Below are 26,644 nucleotides of genomic sequence, written 5' to 3' on the forward strand. Positions count from 1 at the left end.
CCATTTTCTCTCCTTTCTCACCTCTCTTTCCTTTCCTCACCTCTCCTCTCCTCTCCTCACCTCTTCTCTTCTCTCCTGTCTCTTCCTCCCCTCTCCTGTCCCTTCCTCAACTCTCCTCACTCTCCTATCTCTTCTCTCTTCTTCTCACCTCTCCTCACTTAGTATATGTATGTTTTATCACAACCCAGCATAACCACACACCCACACACACACACACAGAGAGACACACACACACATACCACACAGTCTTTATGTTCCGGTTCCTGTCTTTTTCCCACCTACCGTGTCACCTTCATTGAGCAGCCAATCAGAATATAAACTGACCAGGTGGGGAAAAAAGCTAAGTGTCTGCACGTTCCTCCACCGGCTCAGCTCGGTCCTCACTTCCAATCCTAAACACTTCACTCCCCATCTCCATCCCCAAACACACCACACAAACACACACAAACACACACACACCCTATCATATTGTAGTAATTAAACTTCAAGCTTTGGCAAGCACATCCATTTTCTTCCACTGCTTAATTGCTTAAAATTGAGAGAGATTACTGAGAAGAGAGCGATTTATGTACACATAAGATTCTGTCAAACCCATCAGCACGACTCACGCACAAACGCACACCGCTGACTGCCACTGAACACACACACAATCACACACAGTTAGTCAGTGACACAACACACACACACACACAGTTGTCAGTCACAGCCACCACCTACTCCCGCTTACCACACACAACCTCAATCTCTTCTCCTCCCATCCTCTCTCCTCTTCCTCCCATCCTCTTCCTCTCTTCCTCCATCCTCTTCCTCTGCTTCCTCCATCCCTCTTCCTCTCTTCCTTCCCATCCTCTTCCTCACTTCCTCCCATCCTCTTCCTCTCTCCTCCCATCCTCATTCCCTCTCTCCCATCCTCATCCTCTCTTCCTCCACTTCCTCTTCTCCTTTCTCCTCCCACCCTCTTCCTCTCTTCCTCCCATCCCTTTCCTCCCATCCTCTCTCCCTCTCTTCCTCCCATCCTCTTCCTCTCTTCCTCCCATCTCTTTTCCTCCCATCCTCTCTCCCTCTTTTCCTCCCATACTCTCTCCCTCTCTCCTCCCATCCCTCCATTTCCTCCCGATACTCTCTTCCCTCTCTTCCTCCCATCCTCTCCCTCTCTTCCTCCCACTCTCCCATCCTCTCTTCCTCCCAACTCTCCTCTCTTCCTCCCACCCTCTTCCTCTCATCCTTCCATCCTCTTTCCTCCCATACTCTCTCCCTCTCTTCCTCCCATTCCTCTCTCCCTCTCTTCTCCCACCCTCTTCCTCTCTTCCTCCCATCCTCTTTCCTCCATCTCCTCTCTCCCTCTCTTTCCTCCCATCCTCTCCCTTCTTCTCCTCCATCCTCTCCTCTTTCCTCCCATCCTCTCTCCCCTTTTCCTCCCATCCTCTCCCCTCTCTTCCTTCCCATCCTCTCCCCTGTTCCTACCATACTCTCTTCCCTCTCTTCCTCCCATCCTCTCCCTCTCTTCCTCCCATCCTCTTCCTCCCATCCTCTCTTTCTCTTTTCCTCCTCCAAAGAACACACAGAGAGCGAAGCAGTGTCCATATTTCGGATGGTTGTCTGTCTGTGTCAGAACAGATCCATTCCCTCTTCATTCCCACCTCTGTGTTTAGCCTTCCAAATCCACAGGTAATTCACTTTTAATGGACAAGTATTGCTGAGCTATTCATCACACTGAAGCCAACCAGTGTTAAAGAGAGAGAATGGGAGAGAGAGGGAGAGAGGGAAAGGKAGAGTCAGAGAAGGGTCTGTAGTGGATCAACAGCACAGAGGAACAGAGGAAAGATACTCTGACAGCATGCTTTTCTTTCAGATGGCTGGGATGACTGGGTTCAAAGAAGGTTAGGATATAGCAGGGATTATCATGTGTGTACGTGCATACGTACTTGCTTGCGTGCGTACCTATGTACGTGCATGTGTGCGTGTGCACGTGTGTGATCACGCCTGTTTGAACCCGAACATTGTATCATAGCAGACACATCCCCCTATACGTGGCCTATGTAACGGAGAACATCAACACTAGAATTGACCCACTACTCTTCCTTGTCTCCTCTCTCTCTCGTTTTGTTTTCTCTCTCGTTCTTTCTCTCTCGTTCTTTCTCTCTCTCTCCTTCTCTATTTCCGCCCAGCTCTCATTCCTCTTTCCCTGTTGTGCCTGCTTGGTATGGAAGACCTGTCTGCACCTCCCCTTCAATACCCCTCTCCCCCATTCCCCTGCTTAGAGAGAGAGGGATGGTGAGAGAAAGAAACAGAGGGAGAGCGAGAGAGAACGTGGGAGTGGGAGAGCGGTAGAAAGAAAGAGAACGAGGGTGAAAGAGGGTGAAAAAGGGAGGGGCGTGAGGGAGACAGCAGGTTGTGTTTTCTTCTTTCTCCCGCCCAAATGAGCCGGTGTGATGACAGCCTTACCACTGGAATCTCACCTCTTATACCACCTCCACGCTCCTTCTACTCCTCCCCCCTCCTCCTCAGCCCCCAGTCTACCCATTCCAACCTAAATCCAATTTGTTATGGTTTCAAATAAGGCCTGTTCTCTGTTTGCTCACTGCTTGGCCCCAACGTGCTTTCTCTTACTCWGAGACCAACTTAAATAGGTGAATTTGCTTTTCTTATTCTTCAGAGGCTGGGGCAATCTTGTAGCGAYATACAATGGGGACTATAGTTCTATAGCGCAGGCGATATTTGTTCAGACACTGCTGTTACTTTGGCATTGAATAGCCTTTCATTGATATGTGGGTGCATGGTGTGTGCATTTTGCTCTGCCATCAGATGCAGGACACTCACTTTGTGTGGGCTGCTCAAGTTCTTGAGTAGCTTTTTTGTTCTTCTCTACTTTGAACTTCAGTCTACAATACTTTTTTAGGTTAAACACTGCAGCTCACATACAGCTTTATTAGAAGGTGTTGCTTGGTGCGGRGACTCTTGACCTCAAGTGTCGTAAGGAAATAGAAGAAGCTCTATTGTACAACAGTAGCAGTGTTGCCATGTATAGGGTCTCTGCTACACACTTCCTCCATACACACGTTAGTCAATTACCCGTATTGTTCGCTCCTCCACAAAATCAATTTCAGGAGTTTTATCACACAGATAGGTGCTTCTGCACCAGGAAACGTTATCAGGGAAAGAAAGACTCTCAGTCGGGCCTTATCGCTGCAAACTATCTATTCATTAAAGGGTGGTGACTCAAGTTGTTATTTTTTCATTGATTAGTTAAAAAATATGACACTTTGCCGAGCCCCAATACACTGTTATGACATGGATTCTCCTTCTGAAGAGTCAAATCAATTATGATAGTTGATTAAAGGTTTTCATAGCTGATGATATTGGTGATAAAGTGTTGTGCCCAAAAGATTAGTGATGGGTCGTTCGCGAACGAGTCGGCTCTAAGAGCCGGCTCTTGTAGTTGAACGTTGGGAGCCAGCTCGCATATCAGAAGAGCCGAATCTATTTATAAAAATATTAAAAGATATTAATAATCAAAAGATTTAAATGAATAGAATTAACTAATTCAAAGAACGAAAAMATKTATAAAATAATATAGGCCTAAATGCTCAAGCGCACACACATTCGTTCTGACTGTCTGCTCAGACTAACAGCCTCACCTGTTGTTCCTGTCAATCAGACACGCAGTGTCAACCAATGAACCAAAGATGCGTGAGGGAGGGCCGAGCCAACTCACTCACAGTCACACACTTAGCAGCCAAGGAGAGAGAGGAAAGACAGCTGTGAAAACAACAGCTAGAAAATGAGTCGGAAGCACAGTAGCATTTGGATGCATTTTAATAATGTAGACAATGTTAGAGCACAGTGTAGAATCTGCCAAAACAAAATATCATATACAGCTGGTTCTACACACATAGGCCAACTGTGCACCCAACTATGAAGCTAGCTGTAGCGGAGCTTCAAGAATCTAGCGGGCCTGCTAGTGATAGTGGTRGAGCCAGCACCTCCACACGTGGMGAYGTATCCACTCAGTCAATTAGGCCTACTCCGCGACCCACAGCAACGCAKTCTTCTATGGACCAGTTTATGCCAAAGTCTATGTCTGTAGCAAAACAAGGCCAAATCGATATTGCATTGGCTAAAATGATTTCCACCGATTTCCAGCCATTTTCAATCGTGGAGGACAAAGGTTTTTAGAAATTATAGCAATAGACTAAATCCAATGTACACAATTCCAAGCAGGAAAACCATTTCAAAATCACTTACTCCACAACTGTACGAGAGCATACAGGCTTCAGTGCGGGAAAGAGTCCAAAAAGCTACTGCAGTTTGCCTTACCACTGACTGCTGGACATCAAGGGTAATCACTTCTTACATGTTGGTTACATGTCACTTCATTGAAGATTTTTCGATGTCTAGCTGTCTTCTGGACTGCTTTGAGTTCATTGACAGGCACACCTCAGAGAACTTCCACAGGAGCACAGTAGGTGCTGAAAAACTAAAGTCTACGCAACGCCAGATGGGGATGCCTGAGCTGAGGCCTAAACAAGACTGCACTACAAGTTGGAATTCAACATTTTATATGTTGAAGTGGTTTCTTGAGTCAAAGGATGCCATCATCTCTACCTTGGCCATTGTCAATGCACCTGTTGATGCTCTGACCCAAGAGGAATGGGAGGTGGTGGAGGAGGTGTGCAGAGTCCTGGAACCCTTTGAGCAGGTCACTGTGGAGATCAGTGGAGAGAGGTACAGTATGCAGTTGTAACTACATCATTATTTAATCCAGTATTATATACAGTTGAAGTCGGAAGTTTACATACACCTTAGCCAAATACATTTAAACTCAGTTTTTCACAGTTCCTGACATTTAATCCTAGTAGATATTCCCTGTCTTAGGTCAGTTAGGATCACCACTTTATTTTAAGAATGTGAAATGTCAGAATAATAGTATTGAGAATTATTTATTTCAGCACTTATTTCTTTCATCACATTCCCAGTGGGTCAGAAGTTTACATACACTCAATTAGTATTTGGTAGCATTGCCTTTAAATTGTTTAACTTGTGTCAAACGTTTTGGGGAGCCTTCCACAAGCTTCCCACAATAAGTTGAGTGAATTTTGGCCCATTCCTCCTGACAGTGCTTGTGTAACTGAGTCAGGTTTACAGGCCTCCTTGCTTGCACACACTTTTTCAGTTCTGCCCACACATTTTCTATGGGATTGAGGTCAGGGCTTTGTGATGGCAACCTCAATACCTTGACTTTGTTGTCCTTAAGCCATTTTACTACAACTTGGAAGTATGCTTGGGGTCATTGTCCATTTGGAAGACCCATTTGCGACCAAGCTTTAACTTCCTGACTGATGTCAGAGATGTTGCTTCAATATATCCACATAATTTTCTCTCCTCATGATGCCATCTATTTTGTGAAGCGGATCAGTCCCCTCCCTGCAGCAAAGCACCCCCACGACATGATGATGCCCACCCCATTGCTTCAGGTTGGGATGCTGTTCTTCGGCTGCAAGCCTCCCCCTTTTTCCTCCAAACATAACGATGGTCATTATGGCCAAACAATTATATTTTTGTTCATCAGACCAGAGGACATTTCTCCAAAAAGTACCATCTTTGTCCCATGTGCAGTTGCAAACCGTAGTCTGTCTTTTTTTATGACGGTTTTCCTTGCTGGCGGCCTTTCAGGTTATGTCGATATAGGACTTGTTTTTACTGTCGATATAGATACTTTTGTACCTTTTACTCCAGCATCTTCACAAGGTCCTTTGCTGTTGTTCTGGATTGATTTGCACTTTCGCACCAAAGTACGTTCATCTCTAGGAGACAGAACGCGTCTCCTTCCTGGGCGGTATGACGGCTGCGTGATCCATGGTGTTTATACTTGCGTACTATTGTTTGTACAGATGAATGTGGTACTTCAGGCATTTGGAAATTGCTCCCAAGGATGAACCAGACTTGTTGGAGGTCTAAAAAAAATGTGAGGTCTTGGCTGATTTCTTTTGATTTTCCCATGATGTCAAGCAGAGGCACTGAGTTTGAAGGTTAGGCCTTGAAATACATCCACAGGTACGCCTCCAATTGGCTGAAATGATGTCAATTAGCCTATCAGAAGCTTCTAAAAGCCATGACATAATTGTCTGGAAATTTCCCAGCTGTTTAAAGGCACAGTCAACTTAGTGTATGTGAACTTCTGACCCACTGGAATTGTGATACAGTGAATTATAAGTGAAATAATCTGTCTGTAACAATTGTTGGAAAAATTACTTGTGTCATGCACAAAGTAGATGTCCTAACAACTTGCCAAAACTATAGTTTGTTTACACAGGAATTTGTGGAGTGGTTGAAAAACGAGTTATAATGACTCCAACCTAAGTGTATGTAAACTTCCGACTTCAACTGTATGAGCAGTAGATGAGAATATAGTATCAGTAGACAAAACATGAACCTGAACTAATAAGTTACTGTTCTCTCTTTTCAGCTATGTGACAGCCTCAAAAATGATACTCCTGTGTAAGGGTCTGCAGCAAATCACAGCCAGCCACCAGAGAGAAGCAAATGTAACMCCAGGACATGTGACAGAGTTGATGGACGCCCTATGCTCATCAATGGACAGAAAGTTCCACAGAATGGAATATAATCACGTGCTATCAGCAACCTCTGCGCTTGACCCCAGGTTTAAGAAGTTAGCCTTCAGTGATGCCAGAGCGATTGATGAGGCTCTTCAAAGAATAACCTCAGCAGCAGGGAGGGACAGCCCCAGCAGTCAGCTGGCTCAGGCACCAGGGCAACAGGAAGAAGAGGAAGCACCAGCAGTAGTGCCACGAACGTCTGCTGTTTGGATGCTGTTTGACGAGAGAGCAACTGGGGATGCAGCACGAAGGAATCCATCAGCAGATGCCATAATTGAGGTCCGATCCTATTTGGAGGAGTCCCTTCTCCAAAGATCTGCAGATCCTCTGAGCTGGTGGAAGAACAAGGACTCTGTCTACCCACGGCTTACTAAAGTCATGACAGGGACACTCTGCATAGTGGCCACATCCGTTYMCTCTGAGAGGGTCTTCTCGAAAACGGGACAAATAATTACTGAGAGAAGAAACCACATCAGTCCCTCGAAAGTGAGGCAGCTTGCATTTCTGAAGACAAATCTCTCATAAAAKAAAAAATATGGTCAGCATTGCTGTGTGCTGCTGGTTATAACATGGCAATAAAGAAGAGAGAGAAAAGAGGGACCAGTTTAATGTTTTAAGTGAGATGCTGCAGTTGTGCACATTGTTATTTATTTTTCTTTGATATGGTGCAATATTCTATTATTATGCTGTTCAGATTGTATTCGTTTTGAATGGTCAGATTTATATACACTTTATTTATAAACATGAAMAAGTTATACTTTAAATGCACATGTTTAATAGCATTATTTTTCATAACAAACCAATGCATCTTGAAATACATTGTGGTTAAGGTAGAGTATGATTTCATTTAATAATTTAATTAGAATTGTTTTAACACCAATCATAGTCAAACTATCGCAAACTGTTTGACTTGAGAAAATACAAAAAATATATWTTTTTAAGAGCCGTTTGGGAGCCAAAAGAGCCGGCTCACTGAAAAGAGCCGGAATGCCCATCACTACAAAAAGAGATGTGGTGTTGTAATTCATGATGATGATGATCATGATGATGATACCAGCCATGAAGATGATGGTGGTAATGATGAAGATGATGATGAGGATGATGTTGCTGCTGCTGATAATGATGATGACAATGTTTCTTCACTGTTCAGTAACAGTGTTTGTTGGTGTGTTTTTTGCAGGGTATGATGTATCTGGAAGAGCGGAGACTGGTGCACAGGGACTTGGCTGCCCGTAACGTGCTGGTCAAGTCCCCCAACCACATCAAGATCACTGACTTTGGTCTGGCTCGGTTGCTGGACGTCAACGAGAAGGAGTACAACGCTGACGGGGGCAAGGTAAGCATGGCCGGAAATACTTAGAGAAAAAGAGAATCTATGTCTGCCTACTGTTTTGCTGCTCCAGAAATGTGAGCCTCTCTCCTCTCTGTCTGTTCCCTGTCCTGTATTCTTCTAGATGTGTGTATTCTCTATACCGTAGTGCAGGGATGAGTAACTTTGATGGGGGTGGTGGCCACAAGAAATGTGAACTCCATGAAAATAGCTTTTTGAGAACGTTTGAGAGGGTCAAAGATCACACCCCGAAAGCATGCTAACCTCTCACCATTACCAATAACAGGGGAGGCTAGCATGTCTGGTTTCCTGGAGGTCAAGCCTAGTTCTGGACTAAAAATTTCATGGAGACTCTAATGAGCATGGTTTTTAGTTCAGAACTTACAGGTGTAGCATCTTCATTTTATTGTTGAGAATATTCCTGCTGTTGCAAACTGYCTCAAATTAAGATCCTTCATCTGTAATCAGCCCATGATGTCCAATTCTGGCCATACATATTTCTTAATGATGTATTTTTCTCTTGTGACACTTCCTGYTTTACCAATGCCAACGATGCATTTCGAGGAAGAGCAAACTGTTCCGATCAAAATTAGTCTGAAAAGGGACTAAAAGTAACCAAATATTTATTTACGTGATCCATTTGGCATCTCCTTAACCTTCACTAAAACTGTTTGCGTGCAATTTGCTAATATCCTGTAAGTATTACGTCAACAAGGCAGTTATAGTGGATATTTACCATTCATTTATATTGGGCACAAAATAATCTGAAACACAATCAAAACTAACTGAAAATGCATCCAACAAGTTTGTAGTCACAAGCTTGATGTAGTCATTGCGTGCTATGAATATGCGACCAAATACTACACTTTTGACTACTTTAARTAAAAATGTTTAGGGGTGTCAATAATTTTGAGAAAATAAAAATGTTACTTGTTAAACAACATTCATTTCTCTGAGCAATTATATTAGTATAAAATAAAATAATTTCCCAATTTTTGTGAGCACACAATATATTTGAATTATTTATTTTATATAGTCATTATTGCTCATCTTTATCAAGGGTGTCAATACTTTCAGACCCCACTGTATGTGTCTCCATAACTACAGATGCCAATCAAGTGGATGGCCTTGGAGTGTATCCACTACAGGAAGTTTACCCACCAGAGTGACGTCTGGAGCTACGGTAAGACTGGACACTCACATCAATCAATCAATGTGTCTTAATGCTGTCTTTTTTATACGGTAATGTGAATGCTCTGGTGAAATCTTACGATTTGTATCTATTATCTTTGGCAAACCTTTAACTTTAAACCTCTTCTCAGGGGTGACCATTTGGGAAYTGATGACGTTTGGGGGGAAGCCCTATGATGGCATCCCGACCCGGGACATCCCAGACCTGCTGGAGAAAGGAGAGCGTCTTCCCCAACCTCCCATCTGCACCATAGATGTATACATGGTCATGGTCAAATGTAAGCTRCCCTGTATAACKTCTTTCTCTCTCTCTTTCTCTCTCTCTCACACACACACACATTCCCACATGACCGCGCTGCTATGACCCCAGCAGTATAGGGTAGGGTCACAGACCATGTCCAGCACACACCCTGTCCATGCAGAGAGCACTACCCTGGTGTTTCCTGGCTGTGCTGTGCCGCTTCTCTGGCCCCTCTCTCTCCTCTGGCTGTGGCCCCTCCCTCACACATTGGGCCTAGGGTGTCACTGACTGACCAACAGCCTCTGTCACCTTCCTCCATGATCCTGTACCCAATGCCCCTGCTCATTAAACCAGACTGCCAGGAAAGGATTAGGGGAGGTCACCATGTCTCTGTCTCTCTCTTCCTCTCCTTTACTCTTTCAATCTGGTAGAGTAGCACAGAGGACACACAAGTGATTGCTTTGGTGCGGTATTGGTTGCGTGTCTGTGGAACCTGGCAGACTAACACACTAACATGGCTGTGCAGGTGATAGGTTTTGAGAAAAGGACATTTGATAATCAGAAAATGTAACTTTTTTTAATCAACCACATAATTAAAATCTAACACAAAAGTATGACAAGATCTGTAACCTACAGTATATACGGAAGCCCAGCTTAACCAGCACACTGGGACATCCTCCTTCAGTTTCCCTTATCCATGGCTCTACATCTAAAGCTCTCCCTGTGTCTTTTCCAGGTTGGATGATAGATGCAGACAGCAGGCCCAAGTTCAAGGAGCTAGCTGCAGAGTTCTGTAGGATGGCCCGGGACCCCCAGCGTTATCTGGTCATCCAGGTGAGTTACCTTACCGTATCTTACCTTCCCCTCGAACACCCCTCCTTATCCTGGGGAGTAGAGTGAACGACCAGGATAGTATGTGTCGTCATCTGGGATTCAAAGGCACATCTTGTTGATATACGTTTTGCAAACCAAAATAAATTACATTGTAAGTGTACGAGGAGTAATTGGTCTCTCTCTCTCTCTCTCCCTCCCCCTCCAGGGTGATGACCGTATGAAGCTGCCCAGCCCCAACGACAGTAAGTTCTTCCAGAGCCTGCTGGATGAGGAGGAGCTGGAGGATCTGATGGATGCTGAGGAGTACCTGGTTCCTCAGGTCTTTAATATCCCACCGCTGGCGTACACACCCAGGACACGTGTTGACTCCAACAGGGTAAGGCTCTACTCTCCTCTCCCCTCTTCTTCTCTCCTCTCCCCACTTCTCTCCTCTCTCCTCTTCTTCTCTCCTCTTCTTTTCTCCTCTCCTTTCTTTTCCTCTCCTCTCATCTCTTCTCCTTCTCTCTCCTCCTCTCTTCTCTTATCTCTGCTGGCCTACCCACACATCAACTCTAACAGGTTGAATCCCTGTACACAGAATGCCCCTCTCAGAGGGCATTCTATTATTTTTCATTTTATTACATTTTATTATATTCTATCTTATTCTATTGTATTCCATTCTATTCTATTATTTTCTATTCTATCCTACTCTATTCAACATGCTAGTTTTTTCCCTAATCTCTTCTTTCCCTAGAAGCCTGGCTACAAAGTGCTCTCTGATATTTAAATACCAGTCTTATTCAACCGTAGACAAAGGGCACGCTGAGCTACACAGTTTGAAATTATTTGAACTTTTCACAGAACTCCATAATTTAGCCCGGATCCCCTTCATGATAAACTCCATTAAATGATATCTTAAAAGCATTTCTTCTAATTTATGTCTGTCTCAGTATATTGTGTTTGACTGGTTGATTTCCCATGTGGGTTTCACTCATCTGTTGCACTGAAATTCACTTCTCAGGTTGTAACTGCAGATTAAATTATCACAACATACAGTACATACATAGGCAGATATGGCAAGAAAAAGTATGTGAACCCTTTGGAATTACCTGGATTTCTGCATAAATTGGTCATCAAATTTGATCTGATCTTCATCTACATCTCAACAATAGACATAAATAGTGAGCTTAAACTATTAACACACAAATTATTGTATTTGTCTTGTCTATATTGAATACATCATTTAAACATTCACAGTGTAGGTTGGGAAAAGTATGTGAACCCCTAGGTTAATAACTTCTCCAAAAGMTAATTGGAGTCAGGAGTCAGCTAACCTGGAGTCTAATCGATGAGACGAGATTGGAGATGTTGGTTAGAGCTGCCATGCCCTATAAAAAAACTCACAAAATGTAAATTGGCTATTCACAAGAAGTATTGCCTGATRTGAACCAYGCCTCRAACAATAGAGATCTCAGAAGACCTAAGATAAAAAATTGTAGACTYGTATAAAGCTGGAAAGGGTTACAAAAGTATCTCTAAAAGCCCTGATGTTCATCAGTCCACGGTAAGACCAATTGTCTATAAATGGAGAAAGTTCAGCATTGTTGCTCCTATCCCTAGGAGTGGACGTCCTGCAAAGATGACTGCAAGAGCACAGCGCAGAATGCTCAATGAGATTAAGAAGAATCCTAGAGTGTCAGCTAAAGACTTACAAAAAATCTCTGGAACATGCTAACATCTCTGTTGACGAGTTTACGATACGTAAAACACTAAACAAGAATGGTGTTCATGGGAGAACACTGCGGAAGAAGCCACTGCTGTCYAAAAAAACATTGCTGCACGTCTGAAGTTTTCAAAAGTGCACCTACTGTAGATGTTGTTCCATGTTCCACAGCAAAACTAATGAAAGTACAGTTGAGTTGTTTGGAAGGAACACAACAACACAACATCAAAACCTCATCCCAACTGTAAAGTATGATGGAGGGAGCATCATGGTTTGGGGCTGCTTTGCTGCTTGCTATCATTGACAGAAAAATTMATTTCCAAGTTTATCAAGACATTTTGCAGGAGAATGTTAGGCTATCTGTCCGCCAATTGAAGCTCAACAGAAGTTGGATGATGCAACAGGACAACGACCCAAAACACAGAAGTAAATCCACAACAGAAGAAAATACGCCATCTGGAGTGGCCCAGTTCTGACCTCAACCCGGATATCATAAGGTGAATGCACCAATTTGTAAGTCGCTCTGGATAAGAGCATCTGCTAAATGACTTAAATGTAATGTAAATGTAACCCGATGGAGATGCTGTGGTATGATCTCAAGAGAGCAGTTCACACCAGACATCCCAAGAATATTGCTGAACTGTAACAATTTTGTAAAGAGGAATGGTCCAAAATTCCTCCTGACCGTTGTGCAGGTCTGATCCGCAACTACAGAACACATTTGGTTAAGGTTATTGCTGCCAAGGGAGGGTCAACCAGTTATTAAATCCAAGGGTTCACATACTATTTCCACCCTGCACTGTGAATGTTTACACAGTGTGTTCAATAAAGACATGAAAACATATAATTGTTTGTGTTGTTAGTTTAAGTAGACTGTTTGTCTATTGTTGTGACCTAGATGAAGATCAGATCAAATGTTATGACCAATTTATGCAGAAATCCAGGTATTTCCAAAGGGTTCACATAATTKTTCKTGCCACTGTATGCTCTAGGGCTACTTAAAACCAAGAGCTACAGTATTTAGTGTGTTGATATGGGGGATGCGGAGGAAAAGATGAGGAAGGAGGAGGTGAGGTGATGTGAGGAGTTGTCAGAGAAGGAGTAGTTATAGGGTGAAGGGTACACAGCGTGAGGTCTGGAGTCTGTTCTCGTGAGAGGAGGAAGAGAGAAGGAAGAAAGGAAAATTAGAGGAGATGATGGGAGAAGGAAGAGAGGAGGAGGAGCCTTACAGAAAAATAATATGTACATGTATTAACTTATATGTAAATTACAGATATCCATATACAGTGCATTTGGAAAGATTCAGACCCMTTCCCTTTTTCCACATTTTGTTACGTTACAGCCTTATTCTAAAATGTTCCTCATCAAACTACACACAATACCTTATAATGACAAAACGAAAACATTTTTGCAATTAAAACAAAAAAAAAGTATTCAGACCTTTGCTATGAGACTCGCAAATTAAGCTCAGGTGCATCCTGTTTCCAATGATGATCCTTGAGATGTTTCTACAACTTCATTGGAGTCCACCCGTGGTAAATTCAATTGATTGGACATGATTTGGAAAGGCACACGCCTGTCTATATAAGGTCCCACAGTTGACAGTGAAAGTCAGAGCAAAAACCAAGCCATGAGGTCGAAGGAATTCTCTGTAGAGCGCCGAGACATGATTGTGTCGGCGCTCAGATCTGGGGAAGGGTACTAAAAAAATGTCTGCCCCATTGAAGGTCCCCAAGAACACAGTGGCCTCCATCCTAGAGCTGGCCGCCCAGCCAAACTGATCAATCGGGGGAGAAGGGTTTTGGTCAGCGAGGTGACCAAGAACGTCATGGCCACTCTGACAGAGTTCCAGAGTTCCTATGTGGAGATGGGAGAACCATAGGACAAGGAAGGACAACCATCTCTGCATGCACTCCACCAATCAGGCTTTTATGGTAAAGTGGCCAGATGGAAGCCACTCCTCAGTAAAAGGCACATGACAGCCTGCTTGGAGTTTGCCAAAAGGCACATACCAGACTCAGACCATGAGAAACAAGAGTATCTGTTCTGATGAAACCAAGGTTGAATTCTTTGGCCTGAATGCCAGTGTCACATCTGGAGGAAACCAGGCACCATCCCTACGATGAAGCATGGTGGTGGCAGCATCATGCTGTGGGGATGTTTTTCAGCTGCAGGGACTCGGAGACTAGCCAGGATTGAGGGAAAGATGAACAGAGCAAAGTACAGAGAGATCCTTGATGAAAACATGCTCCAGAGTGCTCATGACCTCAGACTGGGGCGAAGGTTCACCTTCCAACAGGACAATGACCCTAAGCACACAGCCAAGACAATGCAGGAGTAGTTTCGGGACAAGTCTCTGAATGTCCTTGAGTGAACMAGCCAGAGTCCAGACTTGAACCCCATCGAACATCTCTGGAGAGACCTGAAAATAGCTGTGCAGCGACACTCCCCATCCAACCTGACAKAGCTTGAGAGGATCTGCAGAGAAGAATGGGAGAAACTCCACAAATACAGGTGTGCCAAGCTTGTAACCCAAGAAGACTTGAGGCTGTAATCGCTGCCAAAGGTGCTTCAACAAAGTACTGAGTAAAGGGTCTGAATACTTACGTAAATGTCATATTTCAGTTTAGAATTTTTAAGACAATTGTTAACATTTCTAAAAACCTGTTTTTGCTTTGTCATTATGGGGTATTGTGTGTAGATTGATGAAGAGGAAAACAATATTTCATCCATTTTAGAATAAGGGAAATGTAACAAAATGTGGAAAAAGTAAAGGGGTCTGAATACTTTCAGAATGCACTGTATATATGTATGTTTACGTTTTATATGTACATATATATATATATATATATATATATGTAAAAAATATATTTACAGTACCAGTCAAAAGTTTGGACACACCTACTCATTCTAGGGTTTTTCTTTATTTTTACTATTTTCTACATTGTAGAATAATAGTGAATACATCAAAACTATGAAATAGCACATATGTAATCATGTAGTAACCAAAAAAGCTTTAAACAAATATATTTCAGATTCTTGATGACAGCTTTGATGACAGCTTTGCACACTCTTGGCATTATCTCAACCAGCTTTACCTGGAATGGTTTTCCAACAGTCTAGAAGGAGTTCCCACATATGCTGAGCACTTGTTGGCTGCTTTTCCTTCACTCTGTGGTTCAACTCATGTCAAAACATCTCAATTGGGTTGAGGTCGGGTGATTGTGGATGCCAGRTCATCTGATGCAGCACTCCATCACTCTACTTCTTGATCAAATAGCCACATTTGGTCAAATTTGACAGCATGCTGTGGTAGCTAGTAAAATATATTACAAAATATATTTCATAAAATGTTGATATATGTTGACATGTATTTTAATGAATGGAAAATGTTGCTTTTGACCTTATTAAAATGCAATGCATAAAATGACAAAGTTCAGCACAAAATCATAATAGCATGCTGTGGTATACTATGAAAAGTTTGAATGAATGACTCATGACTGACAACTAAAAGAGTGCTTTCAATAATCTGATTTTTTTGCTCAAATAACTTGGTCCGTTGTTGAATTGTGGCATGGAAGGTTGCATCTGAAACACAAAATATAATGTACAAATTACCTACAATGTATGTGCAACATATGTTTTTTGAAATAATCCCTTGGAATATCAAAGTTATACTTACAATGCAGCTTCCTTCACCTGCAGTGTCCATTTTCAGACTCACAAGTTGACAGTTAACCTGTAGATAATGCAGAAACAGAGTCAGTGAAAACATTCCACACAAGATGAAGAATTAGGGGTTAATGTTCATGAACATCAAATTGATACTTACAATGCAGATTCTTTCACCTCCAGTGTCCATTGCAAACTCACCTGTAGATAGATAATGCAGAGACAGAAAGTCAGTGAAACAATTCCACACAAGATGAAGAATAAATATATGGTTTAATGTTCATGAACACATTTTAACTTCATTGAGGACTAGCTAGCTAAGTGATACAAAATACTACTTACATTGGCAGGAGTCTGTCCATAGGCAGCTGAGGCTCCCAATTCGAGCTAGCCAATTCTATCAGAGACACCCGGGTCACTAAAGCTTGCTAAGTTAGCAAGCAAGCAACACATTGCTTGGCTAGCCAAGAACATTTAACAATAGCTTTGGCAATTAAAGTATTGTATATCTAATACATGCATGACATTAACTTTACTGAACTCTACTCAACTTTAATTTTCAAAACAATTTTTACCTTGGTCAGTCACACTGCACATTGGTGGCAAGCTAAAAAAAAAGCTAGCTAGCTATGTTAGCAATCTTGATTAAATCTCTTGCTTGCAGTTGAATAAATTATCTTCCTCTGTCACCCACCAGGTTAAAAACATATTTTAAATCGATGTTATGAATGTATAATCAAATAAAATGCCGTTATCCACAAGAAAGCTTTTAGGTGATGACAGCTGCTCTTTTCCTTCTTCTGAAGAAAACTCAAAATTGTAAGGGCTGCTCTGTCAGTTGGAGGCCTGGCTGTGGCTTGGGAACATTTCAAATTGTGATTGACAGCTCAGGAAAATATATTTTAAATATATTTACAGATATGTTCTATGTTCAAGTGTCTTTTTGAACTAATCACCTAATTTATTTTTACTATGCTTCATAAGTGGCAGGTAGGCTATACATCAACTACAACTCAAATATGATCCAACTTTTGCATGCAAAACAGCACTTTGGGAACCTAATGCTAATGTACCAAAGGTCAATAGAGACTCAACATTATCTTTGGGGTAGAGAAGGTTGTGACTTGTGAGTTGTGGGTATATATTTTACACATATATTTTACAAATATATCTACATATAWTTTATTTATTTATATATTTGATAAATACATTTTCCCAATATATTGAAATATATGTCTATTTTATTGAAATATATTCCAATATATGATTTTTCTGTAAGGGGGAAGAGAGGAGTTCAGAGAGGAGAAGTGTTTGGGAGAAAGTAGCTATAGGGTGGAGGGTACACAGYGTGAGAGAGATTCTGTTTTCCTCAGTGAGTGCTGACTACACACATGCAGACCACCGCTGAGACTGAGAGATCAGGTGGGGAAGGAGGGTGATGAAGGAGGGTAGAGACCACTCACCCACAGGAGGGGTGAGGACAGGGGGAGATTGCAGGGAGAGGGGGTAGGAGAGAGAATGGGGGAGGAGGGAAGAGGAGGGACGAGAAAGTTCACAGAGGGGACTCTCTTCTCCCTTGAACCAATACTCTTGAACACTTCCTTAAACCAAGTACCAACACACAGGAGTATGTATTAAACCTATTTGTCCCCCTGTGTCGCTCTCTACAGAACCAGTTTGTGTACCAGGCGTTACCTATACCACAGCAGTGTATACTGTATATGAAAACCTCTCTCTTCTGTCTCCTCTCTCTCTCTCTTCTTGTGTCTCTCTCTACAGAACCAGTTTTTGTACCAAGACCCTAGTTTCGGCATGGAAGACAGGTTGGGTACCATGGGGACCATCCCACGGGTGCTGTCCCTGTCTGTAGTCCCAGGGTGCAGGCCCCCAGGGGACCAGTCTGCAGGGGGGCAAGGYGGCAGCGGCCAAGAGGACAAACGCTTCGAGGACCAGCGCTGTAACGGCACCCTGAGGAAGCAGGCCTCACCCCGGCCCACGGGACCTCCAGGACAAGGCGGAGCTCCAGGTGACACCTCTTTTAGCAGTTATTTTAACTTCCTTGATTCTTCATATATTTTGTCTATATTTTGTCTTGTTTGTTTGTGTTATTTTGCCTACGCAGATCGTTGCATTGAGATTCCTCTGTAATGAAAAGCGCTATAGAAATGAATTGCATTATTATTATTTAGCCTCAGGTCCAGGGGAGGACAGCAGTGGACAGCGCTACAGTGCAGACCCCACCATCATGCTGGGGGAGAGAGGAGCTAGAGGAGACACAGACCAGGATGGATACCTGACCGCCATGAGGGAGAAGGCCTCCTCAGGTACAACATGTCTTCACTATTCAGTGTTTTCCTCAGGTAATGTCATGTACAACAGGAAGCACTTCTTAACTGTTTATGATGTCTTGTCTGCTTTGAAAAAGCTTTTATCCATAGCAACAGACTTTGGTTTTTGTTGTATTTTTGAACTTCTGGTTCAAAAACTTTGCATTAACTGTTCCAGTTAGATAGAAGATAAAAGTTCAGAAATGCAAAAATAGGTGAAAGACTCCTCTTCTGATCCTTTGAAATGAGCCTCATCTGTTACCAGGGGGGTGTACTGTTCTGTAGTGTAGCTAGTGATGTCAGAACCAGGTTTCATCATCTCCTCCTCTTCCTCACCCTTTGATCCAGAGAGCTGTAAAGACGAAGGCCTAGAGCACAACACATCACACACACGTACACACTCACACACGCACACATGTACATGCACACACACACTATCGTACACACACACATTCGCACACATAGAGGCATGTCAGAAGCTGAGGGCAGACTAGTGAAGAGATCAGAGAGATCAAAATATACCAAACCTTCTGTTCATCCTCAAAGCCTCTAACCTCTCTCTCTCTCTCTCTCTCTCTTTCTTTCTTTCTCTCTCTCCTTCCCCTCTGTCTCTCATTCTTTCCCCCTCTCTAACAGACTATCTCAACCCTGTGGAGGAGAATCCGTTCGTGACGCGCCGGAGGAACGGAGACACCCTGACCCTGGACACCTGTAACCCCTACCAGGTGGACTTTTTTAGGACTATTTGGACTATTACTTATGGACTATATGCACCTAAATTTGTATACAGTTTTCTACTGTTGTCGACATTGCCCCCCTTTTTTCTACTTTGATGTGTTGAGTGTAGTGACCTCATGTTATTCCTTAGGATTCTAAGTCGTTGTTTTATGATATCTACTACCCAAACACATAGAAGTGTTTTAAGATAGTCCATGTTATTACTATCTAGCTATTTGAATGCACTTTAACTAAACTTTAACTTGACAGGTGGCCCCCATAGGTCCCCAGCAGGCCGGCTCCGGCCCCAGAGTGGATGACGAATATGTCAACGAGCCCCTCTACCTCAACACCTTCCACAACCCCGGAGGACCAGGGCCAGGAGAGGGAGACTACACCGATTATACCCTGAAAAAGAACGGAGTCCCTGGGGGACACAACCCTATCCTYGCCACCCTTACCAGCCAACCAGGCGCTACTGGCGTCACTGCTGGCCAATCAGGCACCACCCAGGCAGGGAACCCCTCCCACAGCGTCCAGGCAGCCAACGCCCACGCTGTCTCCGCACAACCGGGATACGCTGCACCTCCGGGGCTCGGCGCAGCCGGCCCCCACCCAGGGCACATCCTGCACCCAGGTCACMCTTCCCACCCCGGGTACACCCTCCACCCCGGTCTCACAGGCACCATCATGGTGGACAAGAAGACCAGACAAGACAAGAACAAGACGTTTGACAATCCAGAGTACTGGCAGCATAGCCTCCCTCCCAAGGCCACCCTGCACAACCCCGAGTACCTGCAGGACTGCAGCACGCGCTTCTTCTACAGGCAGAACGGACGTATCCGGCCCGCCGTGGCTGAGAACCAGGAGTACCTGACGGAGTTCGCCCTGAAACCCGGGACCGTGCTACCGCCCCCGCCCTACAGACAGAGGAACACTGTGGTGTAACGTGGAGTAGTGAGGAGGACTGGGTGAGAAGAGGAGGAAGACAAGGCGAGGAGGAGGAGTGAGGGGGATGGACGGAGGAAGAAGGGCAAGATCGTGGGAGGATGGGAGGAGGAGAGAGGACTGAGTGTGAGAGCGAGGAGGAGAGAGAAGTGAAGACGGGAAGGAGGAGGAGTGGACAGTCCCTCTCACACTCAGTCACGCAGTATTTACGTATCAATGTATCAACCTTGGTTCCCTTCACCAGCACTGGACTGACACATCTATGTCTGTCTGTCTGATTACAGTAACATTACACAGAAATATCACAGTAATATTATTGTAATATACAAAATGCTGAGAGCCTCCTACCACCCATGAACCCAGGACTAATGAGCACCTCTCTGTCTGTATCTATCTCCTTTATACTGGATTACAGTAACATTACAGTAATATTACAGTAATATACATACTGCTGAACCCAGGACTAATGTGCACATTGCTAGCCTCCCCTTCCACTCAGCCCCTCTTAGCCAACCTTAACTCCTCCTCTACCACACCCACTACTCTCCCTCAGCTCCGCCTCTTCAGTGTTGATCACACAAACAGGCGCCACCGACTCCTGGGAAACGGTGGACCTCTCTCTCATGTGACTTTGTCCTCTTCCTGACTCCGACTTTATACTCCTTTAGACTCCAGCTTCACCAACAACATCAACAAYAACTATAAMAACAACAACAACAGCAACAACAAAAACAACAACAACAGCAGAACGCTAAAGGAACAGTGACATGTAATGACTACTGACAGACAATAACACCGTCCCCCAGAACTATTGTAGCCAAGAACAAGGATCTATTGTTTGTTCATTATCTTACCTACACTATTTTATTAGTAAGAACCATACAGTAATTCCCAGTTGATACACAACACTACACTTGGAGCACCACATTTTCCAACTGGGTTAATTTGTAGCAATCCACCAACAACACGTACAGTAATGTCATGAGAGCTGTTGGTGTCCAGGACAGCAGGTTCATATAAGAGGAAATGTATACATCTGTGTATACACTGCTGTTCCATCACTGTCTGCCAAGCCCCAGCCACGCCATTCATCTGTCTCATAATGTGGAGGATGAATTCATGTCCGCTGACTGGACTTGACTGGCTGGCTGGCTGACTGGACTGACTGGCTGGTTGACATGGTTTAAACCCCTCTGAATACGTAATGCAATTCAAACATGGATTGTACAGCACAGCTCATATTCTCTATAACATGTTCATTTGCATCTCGCAAAGAAGGAAGATGTGCTCCCAACCTTGACACATCAATAACCCTGTACATGTGTGATATAGTCACACACACACACACAAACACATACACACACGCACAAACACATACACACACACACGCACAAACACACACAGAGATAGCGTTAGAGTCGTGTGCATTCCGTTTTGAACCAGGAGCTCGGTTGACCTTGGGTTCTAAAGCAGTGGAGATAGCACCAGCCAAGGTAGTGCAGCGGCATGAGAAGACAAAGTCACAGCAAGTAAATGGCAGTGTTATACTGTATGTAAAGCTGGAATGGCCTACGTTGAACACACTGAAATACATCAGGCAGAAAGTGCCACAGCCCAGGATTTAAGAGGAAATAGGCTTATCAGTAAGGAGAGGATCTCAACCACCCAGCCATGCTGTTATAACTTCTAACCCACATGACTTCTGAGGCAGACAAATCCGGACCTGGATCGATGCTGTCATAGAATATAGATCGGAAACTGCTGTGTGTTGCAATATTTTTTAACTGATAAACCCTGGCAGAGTCTGTCTGTTCGTTCCCCTATCAGAGCTGGTTACAAAGACCTCAGGAGACAGGACTGATGAGGTAATGGGGACTGAATTTTGAACTGGACTGGATAGATAGACAGTTGGAGGAGAAAGAGAAATAGATGCCAGGGTCATGTTCATTAGGCACCAAATGGAAGACAACGGACTGAAACAGGGAGGGACTACCTGGACATTGCAAAATGTTTTGTCCACGTGTGTGGAGGACTGGAGAATTCTGGGGCCTGGATAGGTGGCGGGCGGCAGACACCAGGCTGGGATAAGAGAGGCCTAAAAACTTGGTCTGGTCTTGGGTCTGGTYTTGGGCATAAAGGAGGATAACTAAGCCCTGATGTGGTGGACACAACCATGGAGGAGAGTCATTGAGAGTTCTGGTCAAACTGGAGAGGAGAAGCCTGAGAACCTGATCTGGTCTTGGGTCGGCCATGGCCAGTGAGGAGTGAACAAAGCATGGAAATACACAGGAAATAAACCTAGTACACGCCAAGCGGACTCATCATTGGTGGATATGTTCTGTGGAATAATATATTCATTTTGGGGGGAAATTGGGGATSGATGGCATCAGATTTGGACAGTTGAAATACTGTAATTATATTATGTCATGCCATGAAGAATAGTATTGCTAACTAAAAAAACATCATACTGGCCCCTAAAACGAAAACTTTTGCTCCACCCCCAAATGTCTCTCCCCCCTTCTACGTACAGTACAGGGGCATCCCTCTCCAACAATTTGCAATCAAGATGGAAAATGAAACTGTGCCAAAACATTTGGAGAGATTTCCTTCCTCCACAATGACATTTTCATTAAGAAAATGCAGGAGCTACAGCAGATCAAGRACATTGAACACTTTTCTATTCATGTTTGACAATAATGACAGTACAGGTAGACAGACAACATATCTATGGAAGGCCAGGTCCATGTGTCTCAGAATACTGCCAGATCATTCTTGTTTTCGCTGCTAGTAGAGGGGGAATACTGTCAACAYAAAATACATATTTAGATTTGGGCCTTTTTGAGTTTTGTTAATTTGATAGGACTTATTAACCATTTTGGCACAGCCAAACCTCTCTCTTCATTGTTTCCCCAGCCAGAAGAACATCCGGTTCTCAATACGTTTATTTTAATTATGTTTTATCTATTGCATYGCAGCTATAGAAAAGGCAGGCAGCCTACCCTATTTCACTGTTATTTTTCTCATTGTGGCTTCAGTTTGTACGATCCAGAGATGCAGCACTTAAATGAAGACTAGCAGAAGTAAACGATGGTAGTGGTGGAAGAAGAGAACAAGGCTAGTAGTAACCGTCTAGAAGCACTGACAGGAGAACTAGAAGGCTCTCCACCCCAATGAAAATAGAATGAAATGTCCGGGAGTTTTTGGAGAGGCATTGTGTTGTTTTTTGTTTAGTTTAGCCAAACACAGATGTTTCCTGGATGATGTGTTTAATTCCAGTTCTCCTCCTTTATGAAAAATAATGACTTGCCAATTAAGATCCATCTGAAGCACTTCAGAGCTTAGTGATAGGCTAGCTAGCAGGCAAAGCTACAATGGTAGAATCATGAAAGTGGTCCTTGTAGACAAAGCTACTTAGGTAACATCGCTAAAGAGTTTATAGTCCTAGTGGACAAAGCTCCATTGGAATAACCACAGGAGGATATAAGGTCTGTTTAGATAGCTGATCACAACGCACTACAGAGTCTCTGTCTACAAACCTACAGTGGTAGAATCACTACAGAGTCTCTGTCTACAAACCTACAGTGGGGAATCACTACAGAGTCTCTGTCTACAAACCTACAGTGGTGAATCATACAAAGTCCCTGTCTACAAACCTACAGTGGTAGAATCACTACAAAGTCCCTGTCTACAAACCAACAGTGGTAGAATCACTACAAAGTCTGTCTACAAACCTACAGTGGTAGAATCACTACAAAGTCCTGTCTACAAACCACAGTGGTGAATCACTAACAGAGTCTCTGTCTACAAACCTACAGTGGTAGAATCACTACAGAGTCTCTGTCTACAAACCTACAGTGGTAGAATCACTACAAGTCTCTGTCTACAACCTACAGTGGTAGAATCACTACAGAGTCTCTGTCTACAAACCTACAGTGGTAGAATCACTACAGAGTCTCTGTCTACAAACTTACAGTGGTAGAATCACTTACAGAGCTTATAGTCCTTGTGAACTAAGCTACAGTGGAAGAACCATGTGAGGATATTAGGCCTGTTTAGATGGCTAAGGCTTCTCTTCGGCAACTCTACCTGAGGTTAACACTGTGTGTGTGATCACTAGTGTCTACTGACTCAACCGGTCCTGTAGACCTAGCTCTCTGACAGGACGTTAATGTGTTACATGGACATAAACACTGTGGCTGTGTCAGATACCAAGGTACTGTTTGTTTGTTTGTTTGTTTGTTCCTTCTCATTTTGGAGGTTAAAATTGAATTTTTCCTCTGATTTAAGATGATTCGTTTGAGAGCTAACATTTACTATATCTGTATATATTGTCCTTGTGTAAAATAAGTGTATAACAGTAGAGTGGAATCTCTGCTTTATCTGGGGAGTTTATCTGGGCACGTTTTATTCCAGACTATGAACATGGGGATATTGGTGTTGGGGCAATAACAGCCTGTGAGAGTGATGTTAAGAGGAGTCATGATGGATCTTACTGGTCAATTAAAGCCAGTCTACAGGAGAATACAACACTAGTGCCCTGTGTATTAAATWCCGAAGCTAATGAGAAACAATCCCTTAAGGTAAACCCTTATTTGAAACCCATCACAAGGGTCTTTTAGCTAGCAGTGTGCTGATAGCTCTCCTTGTCCTCTAAAGCTGCTCTGTTCTGCTGTTCTGTTCTGTGGGGAAATCATATCACCCAACATCTCCAACCAACATGGCGGAGATAAATACTGGTGGACAGGGCAATAGTTTCCCATCCTAAGCAGGGTAAAAGGCAGAGATATTAGCATTCCACAAATGTTAGGAGATCAATACATCAGTGTTACCATAGGTTGTCTGAGAAGCAGCGTTTGGATGCAGTGCTGGAAGCAGAGGAAGAGACTGGAGTTTTACTTTATCTCAAAAAGATGACTAAAGAAATGTATGTAGCAAACACTGTTGAAGTTGAGTGGTGTGTATTTAAAAACGGACTACCATAAAGCAGTTAATGAGGAGCAACTTGAACAACGACCAAAATGATTTTGAAGAAGCGACCGGCGAGGAGTTTCAGAAGTGAGAGTCGTAGAATCATAACACTTTAACGAATTATGTCTTCGGGTTGTTTTAGCAAAATCCTTTATGTACAAAAGGAGCACAAATTTTCCCTCTGTTTCATCTCAACACTGATTGTGCACACTCATTTTAATCAGCAATGTTGAAACTGTCACATTTATTTGATTCARCTACTACTGTATTTACAATTTTGGGGTATAATAATCAAAACAGATGTAACCATGACATCTTTAAGAGTATTGTAAATTGTGTTAATGATGATGTTTCTTAGTGTATCTCAATGGGGGGTTCATAGTGGCAATAGATTGTTGTTTCTTTGACTCTGTTGCTATGAGAAAGGGCACAGACATTTCGGTGAAGGCCTCTTTCACACTGTTGTATTTCAATGTTACTCCCAACTGGATCCTCCCCTGGATCTACAACTTGGAGTAAATACCTAAAGTACATGATGGACGGTATTCCTGTCATTTCTTACAGTACGAAATTAATTTCTAAAGTACATTTTTGTAATTATTATGGTATTAATATGTRCAGTTTGTTCCAATAAGCCTTGCCTGTTTCCCCATGGGCTGAAGTATTCCTTTGCACATAGATAGGATTTAAATCCCTACATGTACAACTAAATACTGTATGAGAGGCTGCACTCAGTGCATCTCAGAACTTCACTTATTGATACATACCAGTTAACTAACACAATATTCATACAATTCATCATATACTATAACACACAAAAACACTGTACTTTTGTAACACAGCTCATTTTACAGTGGTACTATTGCGTATTCCTTCCTTTAAAACGAAGGGAAAAGACAGTAGTTGTAGAGTAAGCACAGTTTACAATACATGTTGATTTGCTGGTAACTAATATATGGGAGGGAATTTCTTTTTATGACACACAGGCATTATACTGAATGGTTGTTCTTGATCATTTTAATACCGCTCTTCAACCGAGAAAATGTGAATAGTATTTTTATAGATAGTGGAAGTACTGGCCAGGTGCATTTGTAAATAGAGGGAAACAATACTTTTTGGGCTGCCATGATGTTTTTGGTTTCTCTTTTAATTCTGTCATATTACTGCTTTTTGTTGAATATTATTGTGTGTGATCAGTTTTCTTCTTGGTTTTTATTTCTGTATATATATATATGTAATTTAACCAGTGAATTCTGATTTTAAAAAGCTTGCAGTTTTTCTAGTCCCCGCTGTTTCCCTCGTAACTGTATTTAGAACAACTTGGTGGACTTTGTGGTTAAAAACCTCTTGCTCACAGGGTAGAGGTGCTTTTTCCTTATTTTGGGTGTATATTTCAGTCGCCTCTCCATCCTCTCCTCCCCCTATAGACATGTTTTGATTTTGTACAGAAACCACCCACCCATTGGAGAGAATGAGGCTCTGTTGCAATACTGATGAATACTTCTCTATCCTGCCTCTACTGTATCTCTCGCTCGCTCTCTCTCTCACCATCATTTCGTATCAATTTAACCGGTATTCATAATCAAAATGTATTTAATTCCTATCTGTGGTCTGAGGAAGCACTATGGGCCTTGGATAATGCGTACATACTGTACCCACAGACAAAATTTAACAAACACATATAGCCTTTGCTCTTCTTGGGCAGCCACATGATGCTAGATTGACTGGTATCCCTCGTATCTCCAGTCAGACCCCTGACCCCTGCTCTCTGATGGTGGAATTGGGTAAACTAAAATAGCTTTTTGCCTGGATTATATTGTAGATTTAAATGTACATATTAGTCTGTTGGTTTATGGATATTGGTTTTGTTATTTGAATTGGTTCTTCATGATTTCATTGATTGGTTGATTGGGACTTATCTGACTGTAGTCTAGAATGTCTGGTCTAAATAGACCTGGTCCTGGCCCTAGTCCTGGTCCTGTTCCTGGCCCTAGTCCTGGTCCTGTTCCTGGCCCTAGTCCTGGCCCTGGTCCTGGCCCTAGTCCTGGTCTCTGTTCTCTGGGCCCTAGTCCTGTTTCCTAGGCCCTACGTCCTGGC

General features: G+C 43.0%; 1 protein-coding gene across 1 annotated transcript in view; it reads left to right on the forward strand.

Moving 5' to 3' along the window:
- LOC112068952 (receptor tyrosine-protein kinase erbB-4) overlaps positions 1–23,266 on the forward strand; it is a 51,337-nt gene extending 28,071 nt beyond the window's left edge. Inside the window, exons 2-10 of the mRNA XM_024136187.2 lie at positions 7,798–7,953; positions 9,055–9,130; positions 9,270–9,416; positions 10,116–10,213; positions 10,419–10,589; positions 17,367–17,613; positions 17,777–17,911; positions 18,551–18,639; positions 18,902–23,266. Of these exons, the coding sequence (XP_023991955.1) occupies positions 7,798–7,953; positions 9,055–9,130; positions 9,270–9,416; positions 10,116–10,213; positions 10,419–10,589; positions 17,367–17,613; positions 17,777–17,911; positions 18,551–18,639; positions 18,902–19,579 (1,797 nt within the window). The 3' untranslated portion in view covers positions 19,580–23,266. The remainder of the gene's footprint in view (positions 1–7,797; positions 7,954–9,054; positions 9,131–9,269; positions 9,417–10,115; positions 10,214–10,418; positions 10,590–17,366; positions 17,614–17,776; positions 17,912–18,550; positions 18,640–18,901) is intronic.
- Positions 23,267–26,644: the final 3,378 nt, after the last annotated feature.

Source organism: Salvelinus sp. IW2-2015, unplaced genomic scaffold, assembly GCF_002910315.2.
Source record: "Salvelinus sp. IW2-2015 unplaced genomic scaffold, ASM291031v2 Un_scaffold803, whole genome shotgun sequence".
Classification (NCBI taxonomy): domain Eukaryota; kingdom Metazoa; phylum Chordata; class Actinopteri; order Salmoniformes; family Salmonidae; genus Salvelinus; species Salvelinus sp. IW2-2015.